Source organism: Physcomitrium patens, chromosome 9 (genome assembly GCF_059467195.1).
Source record: "Physcomitrium patens ecotype Gransden chromosome 9, ASM5946719v1, whole genome shotgun sequence".
In the NCBI taxonomy this organism is placed as follows: Eukaryota; Viridiplantae; Streptophyta; class Bryopsida; order Funariales; family Funariaceae; genus Physcomitrium; species Physcomitrium patens.
This window is the reverse complement of record NC_143418.1, coordinates 2,141,063-2,149,061: the sequence shown is the minus strand read 5'-3', so window position 1 is coordinate 2,149,061 and position 7,999 is coordinate 2,141,063. Positions and strand designations below refer to the sequence as shown.

The 7,999-nt window shown below is 40.3% G+C and overlaps 1 protein-coding gene across 1 annotated transcript; it reads left to right on the top strand.

Moving 5' to 3' along the window:
* Positions 1-5,301: 5,301 nt before the first annotated feature.
* Positions 5,302-7,697, top strand: LOC112286364 (uncharacterized). The gene is made up of 4 exons (XM_073536068.2): positions 5,302-5,640; positions 6,084-6,480; positions 6,730-7,078; positions 7,251-7,697. The coding sequence occupies exons 1-3, from the start codon at positions 5,437-5,439 to the stop codon at positions 7,059-7,061; spliced, it is 933 nt and encodes a 310-aa protein (XP_073392169.1). The 5' UTR covers positions 5,302-5,436; the 3' UTR covers positions 7,062-7,078; positions 7,251-7,697.
* The last annotated feature ends 302 nt before the right edge of the window (positions 7,698-7,999 follow it).

Below are 7,999 nucleotides of genomic sequence, written 5' to 3'. Positions count from 1 at the left end.
TTGTGCAGTTGGTGTCACATCTATAATTCAAAATTTGACAATACTTGATTAATTGGATGTATTAAGTGTGCATAAAATTTTGTATTTATCTAACAATATAGTTAAAAGATATTTGGTTTTTGATACAAGATGATATCAGAAGTTGGCAATTTGGAGTTGGATAAGATTTCTATAATATCTAAAGATCTATTAGTCGAAATAAGGTGAAATTTGGTATAGTATTGAAAGACTTAAAGATCAAGATACACACTAACTTTGAGCTAAAGTTAATAATTGGAGAAAGAAAAATTCCTACTAAAACATTTGCATCAACTTTCAAATTGGTAGTTGAGTGATATTACTGTGGTTTTTTGGATGTTTTTTTACAATTTATGAGTTGAATTAGATTAAAATTTTTTAAGCATGTAAAAGACTTATAGTAGCATTTTTATGAAAAATCTTGCACCAAGTATATGATCAAATTAGCAATTACAGCTTGCTTAAGGTCATTGACTAGAATTAAGATTTGCAAAGATAAATTGGAATTGCCTAATTATAAAAGTAATTAGACAATTGAAATTTGTATATAGTTGAGGTTACTGAGAAGAATATTTTTGAGGACTTTGTATTGGCTTTAAGTACTTTTGAATTAAAATTCAAATTGCATTCTTCTTATATGGATGAAACCTATTAGGATTTTTTGGATACTTGTAAAATATAACTTCACCTTCTATAACCAAGTGCCTAGTGCATTTTCAAATAAGATAATATGTAATATAAAAATAGTGAGCTTTCAAACCATACAAACGAGTAGCAATATTGGACTTAATAAAAATGATATAACAACTCTTTCAAATATACAATTCATACTTAAGTGCTTCATTCAAATAAACCAAGTCTTTTTTTATTACTTTCAATTGAAAGACAGCCTTCTAATTCATATTATAAGTCTTAATCTACATAGAGTATAAAATGTCACTATTAGTGAGGATCTTTATGCAATACAAATTAATCTTGGCTTATGACTAGATTATAATCTAAGGTATGAACCCAATTCAATTTCTAGCCTATGACTTTGCTGATTGGAAATGACATAAGGTCTTACTACTCCAAGTAATCAATTTTTTAATAAGGCACAATTACTCCATAACACTTGTAGCAAAGCTCCAAGCCATTTGATTTCACTTCAAGCATGCAACTCTTAAATTCACTCTAGTAAAAACTACAAGTTTAATCAAGTTTCTATGGCATAAAAATAAACCTCCTAAGTTATAAGTCTTCTTGTGGTAACTCAATTTAGGATTACTACCACTTAATAGTTGGAGCATGGCAATGGATTTTTCCAATAAGTGTTTTTAGTACAACAAGGGCATACAAGAGATGCCAAATCATTGTTTATAGGAATAATTATTAGCCTACTAAATTTGAAATAATTTTTAGAGGTATGGAGTGGCTTGGACATGCATCTATACTTTCCATAGAGAGAATTCATCATAAAGATTCCACTTAGCAACAAAGATGGTGCAAGATATATACACTTTCCTTAGCTTTTGATTCTAGTATGAGATATTTTTCACAATCCTTTATCATAGAGAATTTGGTATACCAAATGCATCCTAATTTTTTTCAAGAGTAGTTTAATATTTTTCTGATTTGATATAATACTTGGCAAGATACAATCTACGCAAGTATAGTGTAAGTATGAAACCACATACTTAATTTTACGGATTTTTGTGGTGAGAAATGATAAGAAATGCTAATCAAAGAATTTAACAAAGTTTGGTGTAGTTACAAAGTCTTTTGTGTGGAAAGCCTTCATTCACCTCAATGGATAATGGCTCTAATACTATTAGCTATGCCAACTCTCTCATAGGATCAAAACTAATCTATAAATTATATTTTTTTAATATTACTACTATATATTAAAAAAAAAAAAAAAAAAAAAAAAAACTCCTCCTAAAAGTTTCTTATTTTTAAGAAGCCATGTTAGAAGTGACCTATAACTCAACACTTGATTTACAAGTCTTGTGGTCCTTAGGAAGTTTTTACAAGACCTTAATTGTTAATATGTATAAAAATAAAATAAAAATATCATCAATCTTGTCAATGCCTTTTTATATATTTTAATCTTGATTTAAGATTCTCTAGCTTTTTAAATTTGATAATAGTCATTCTAGTTTTTTTTTTCTTTTTCTTTTCTTTTTTATTTTTTTTTAATCTTATATCTGTATCTTTTTTTTTATTTGCTTTCTTCTTTAATGATGCAGATTATATTAGCTTTTGAGTTTGTTTCAAAATTTATGTACTTAACACTTCTAAAAAATTACACAACAAATCATTGATATTTTTCCAATAGCAACAATAGAGATTTAAAAGTTGGATCAATATTAATGTTAATACAATACTTTGTGATTTGAAATACATGTACTTACAATAAAATTTATGACTTGATTGATTTGTTGTTTGAATATTAACTTCAATACTTGATCATAGTGTTAATGAGATCCTATGTTTTTTCTTTGATGTTTATATACACTATGAAAATCTAGTAAATTAATGTCATTTAAATAGCATTTTTGCAATAGTTAGAAAGTCTTTTGAGCAATTTTTTGCTTCTAAGAAATTTATTCTTTGAGAACTTAAAGTATAGCAATAGAAGATTTTGCAACAACCTTTGAGTTTGCAAACAAAGAATGTTTACAAATTTTGCAACATACAATGTCCATACAATCGTTAGTAATTAGTACTCATGAAACATGCAGCACCAGGAAGGGATTGAAACACCATGCATGCAAACCCAACAAACTCTTTCCTAGCATCCTTGTAATCGATAGAGCAATTTTTTAATACAGTTTAACCGCTTCGTGCAGAATCACGAAAGATGTGGGTTTGATGATCTTCTGGAGACTGAGCCCCAAAATGATAGAAACTAAACAACCCCGGCTGGTGGAAAATGACCATGTCGGTGAACGGAATGTCTGATTCTCGCTGCCATCTTTTATGAGCTTCGGAACAGATAGCTTCAGGTCAGCTCAGATCAGCTCAGATTTGTTGCAGCTACTGATGCTAATCACTTTTGTTTGCATTCGCCTGAGTGAGCGAGGCATCGAGTAACGATCAAGTTGAGAGAGGGGAGTCTGGACATGAACCGCAGAGGGACCTGAACCAAGACGATGCAGCGTCGTCAGACCAGATTCTGGTGCTGCAAGAGCTTGTCGCCGTACGCCAATGGCAGTAATGGCACCGGCGCAACGTCGCCACCAACCAGCCACGGCTTCCTCAGACACCACCACCACTGCAGTAAGACGGCTTTAAATATAGTTGACATCGAAGTCTCCTCCGGGACCCACAAGTGAGACGCTTGTCTCGTCGCGCCTTGACTTTCGTGTCAACGTGAGTCGATTCCATGCCTCGATCATTGGAGTTGTCACCTCGGCCCTCACCCATCTGTCAGAGTTTTTGTACCCAGTTCTGTGTCCCGCAGCAACTCGGTTTATCACCGCGGCATGGTGGTCGCTAGGGACTCAGAAGTCCACTGCTCTGCTGGTGCCCTTCCCTGCAAACGCGTCATCAGTCTAGAAAGTTCTTATCGTTGCAAGATCCGTATGACTAATGCGTGTCATGCTATTCGTCGCACGCACTTAAACACCGACGAGCATAGGTTTTGTACTTAACAGTTGTTTTCGACAATTAATCCTGTTTCGGATTTTATTAGTTTAGAGTGTCTTAAGGTCATTCATTCCTGCATGGTATACGTTGAAGATTCTCGTGCACTTACGGATTGACGAGAAATTCCTTCTATGCTAATGAGCACTTAAACCTTTGGGTCTCATCAATTCGCATGTGTAAGTCACCTACGACTAGGTTGCGGTTTGGTGCGAACTCAGTGTCTGGTTGATTAAGCCTAGTCCTTGGATGTACTAATAGGTGTTGAACCCAAAGTATACTTGTCGAATTCAGATCGTTGTGTCCAGAAGGATAATTGCGTGAAACGGAGAGTTTTGCTTCCAGCCCAAATGTTCTAGTATGAACAAATTTGATGCAAGCTTTCATTGGATGCGGAAAAGTGACAATTTCCGTCTTAGAACGCACTGTCTTAGGCATGTTGAAAAAATAACAAGAAGATTGCAGCTTCATCAAATTATGGCATCACCTTGAATGAAGAAATATTGTAACTTACATGAGCCAAATCATGACACGTATTAGCTTAGAAGTCCTCCCATAAAGCTGAACCACACTTGCATCATATCATCCTTCCAAGGTGGAAGAGAAGTGGCTAACTCTAAGAGCTGAATTTTCATGCTTCAGTACTGATAAGCAACATCCATGATTGCACTTTGAGTGCAGCAGTGCAAGTCGCGGCGTCTCAGCGAGGCAAAAAGTTGCTGAGAATCCAGCAATTCTGTTTAGTATTACCTTAAAGATCTGGATCTGAAACAGCTTAGAGGAAAATCAATGCATGAAGCCAATCGCTAGAAGACATATCGGCCATAAATTTGAGGTCCATGATCCATAAATTTTGACACACATGGATCATGGACCTCAAAATTTGTGGCACCTGGAGGCATGGACCTCAAATGTTGAGGACCGTAAATCCTCCTGGTGTCAAGATTCCCCTATTGTCGTTACGAAGTTGGTTAGTTCCTGTAGATCGAGCGAGATAAACGGTGTGAAGTAAAGGACCTGAGGAACTGCGTTGCTGAAAAGACCACTCAGTTCGTGTTTGTCCGCAAGCTGGCCCACTTGCTCGGTAATGCTTGCCATCATCACTTGTGTCAGTACCGTCCACATTCTCACACTGGCATAATTCGTTTTTCCCAATGGGATGGTGAAGATCTCCACGTGGATTCTGCCACCCAGAAGGAAACGGGAAACGTGCAGCGAAGCTACATAATTTGTCCATGGTCTGAGTTTCTTACAGAGTATTTTACGCATTATTCCCAGGGAAATTCGATCAGCGAATCTGGAGCACTTACAGTTGATTTGCCTTTTGATATCATCATAAATTTTTTTAAGTTTTTGCTTACATAAATGCTGCAGGAGTTTTGATGACAACTGTGTACTTGCGTGAGGCACCCGTGACGTCCAACCAACTTCACACGCTTCTGTAAATGCAGCGGCATTCTATTCTTTGTGAAGCAGAGTGGAAAGCTTGAGGGTATTTGCGGGGTAAGAAGCGCGATGGTTGAGATAGAAGTGGGAATTTCCACTATGATAAAATTTCTCGAATATCTCCCGTAGATTCGTCAATAGAAATCGGGCTGCAGCAGTGGCCGAGAAAGTGCTTATCCGTGACGAATGCGTGGGTGGTTTCGGAGTTGCAGCTGTCAGTTTCAAGCTCATTGTTCTCCTTGTCTGCTCGGAGAACCAGGAGTATATATACATGGCTTGAAGTATTCCTGAATCAATTCCATTTCCTCCAGGATCATCAGTGAGGAGACTCAGGACTAGGGAAACATGGGTGGGTTTCGGTTGAGCGGCGCAGGAGCCCTCACTCTGCTCTCTATAGTTTTTCTTATATCGCAAGCGTTTGTGATCCCTGCATTCAGCCGGGAGCTATTGGAGAACACGAGGGACGGGGCTGCGAGAGATGTCGACAATGACGAGATCACTGAATATGACATCACCGGAACTGTTGTGCTGAGACGGGGTGTCCTTGAGGTACCAACAACAGTCGCTGCACTTTAGTGCCAGTTTTGCTTTCGTTGAAGTCGTAGCAAGCATACCTAGCTATTGCAGTACCTCTACATATTAGGCAGCTCATGATTTTAAGTGCAGCAAGTGCCGTCCATGGTCTCATTGAGAGCAATTGTATTACGAGTCATGCTTATGTCGTCATAACATACAGCGGCTATTGCTGAAGTCGGTTGACCTTAACAGCTACGATATAACAAGTTTCTGTTAAAATAACAATAGCTGATGAATCATCTTCTTGTCCATACCAATTGTCGTAATTGTATTAATCTTATTTCGCTCATCAACGGCTTGTGTTTACCTCAGTATAGCAGCGGTAATTGCGTGTTGAATGTTGCCATCCTTTTCCTTCATTAGGTACGTGATGATAGCTTTGTTTCTTAATAGTGATCATGGTCGTGGCATTGCAGGCCGAGACTGTCGGTGAAGCTGGGGTTGGAACCCAGAAGACTGCTGCACCTAGCAGAAAGAGAGGATGTTCATGTCGTGGCAATGGGTCACCAGGAAGGCCAGGTGGGGGAGGCGGTGGAGGCGGAGGGGGCGGTGGGGGTTCCGGTGGGCGGTCATGGTGTAATTGTCGTGGAGGAGGTAGAGGAGGCCGTGGTAGTGGTGGTGGAGGCAATGGCGGTAGTGGAGGAGGCGGAGGTGGTGGTGGCGGTGGCGGAGGTGGTGGTGGTGGAGGAGGCGGGGGCGGAGGTGGCGGTGGCGGTGGCGGAGGTGGCGGTGGCGGAGGTGGCGGCGGTGGCGGAGGTGGATGGAAGACGGTAGATGGCATCGTCGGAGGCCAAAAACTCGTCCGCACTCAAGGTACAACACTGGCACATAATCCAGCCGCTGCGCTCAAGCATTTCAATCTTAAGAAATCGCTGCATACTAGGCTTGATCGATTCAGCCTCATAAAACCATCATCCACTGTGCTGTAGAAAACAACAACCGCATTAACTGAAGCATCTTCAGGCAATGCTCTGTGCTATTTTGGCGATTGTTCTGATCCTCCAGCATATCACTAGAAATATACAGAAATAGTTCTGAGATGTGACTACGATGGCTTTGTAGGCGGAGGCGGCGGTGGAGGTGGGGGAGGTCAAGCTAACAACGGCAGGGGTAACGGTAACCGATGGAGATGGGGTGGAGGCAACCGTAATCCTCCCCGTGGTGGCGGAGGCGGTGGTGGAGGTGGAGGTGGCGGTGGAGGTGGTGGCGGTGGAGGTGGTGGCGGTGGAGGTGGTGGAGGTGGAGGAGGAGGAGGTGGTGGTGGAGGAGGAGGTGGTGGTGGTGGTGGTGGCGGTGGTGGAGGTGGTGGCGGTGGTGGTGGTGGAGGGGGCGGAGGTCCCAAATCTGGAGGTGGAGGTGGAGGTGGCGGTGGAGGTGGTAGTCACGGTCCATGAACACTTGGCCACAGCAGGTAATCACACATGTCCCAATAATCCATCTCTTTATTGCTCTTGTTTACACTTCTGAACGAACCTTAAATCAGAAACTGTTGTCGATTGTGGATCGGAACATGATCGGCGAGGACTAGGACTGTGAGTGATTCTCGTTCATATGCTAAACTGACGCACCCGAACTGCTGTCAGGTTCAACTCCGGAGCAGTGTGGCTAGGGAACCTACCCAAGCAGGCTGCAATCCGAAGAAGATTTCAATCATTATAAGCTGATCCGCATAGCTTCCGAAGTGACCCACCTTGCTAGTTCAGTACTTCGATCGACTACGTCTCATCCAAGTCACACGACAGTTTCTGATTCCACAAATGTGAAGAGTCCGATCTGTGTCTGTGTTGTGTGCGAGTGTAGGATTTGAGTGACTAAACTGAATAAAGCGTCGAGCTCTGGTTTGGAATTTCGAAACTGTTTCGCTGCTAGCTTTCAGTCACCGTTAGATTCCATCTACCGAAATTAGAAGAAATTAGATGCGTTAGCATCCGAAATCTACAGGGTGTACCGACATAGTTTTAGGATTTCCACGCTAGACCGATGTGTAACGGGGCGAGTTGAATTAATATTAAATGACTGTGCTTATCCAATCTCGCATTGTTGTTATGTTGGGCTGCCGATGACTGTAATTAGCTTCTACAAGTGCTGATTTGATGTCACAATATATATATATATATATATATATATTTTGCTTTTTTTTTTTGTATACCATGAATGTGTCATTCCAACTGATTATTTGTCACGAATTGGTTCAAAATGTATTGGACAACAGTAAGAACAGTGTTTTCATATGTAGTAGCATGATGTTGATGTGATTTTTAAAGGATTTAACTCTTTTTCGGTAACGAAATTCCAATCCTCCATATCTTTGAAAAAGGATTTTTTAAATTCA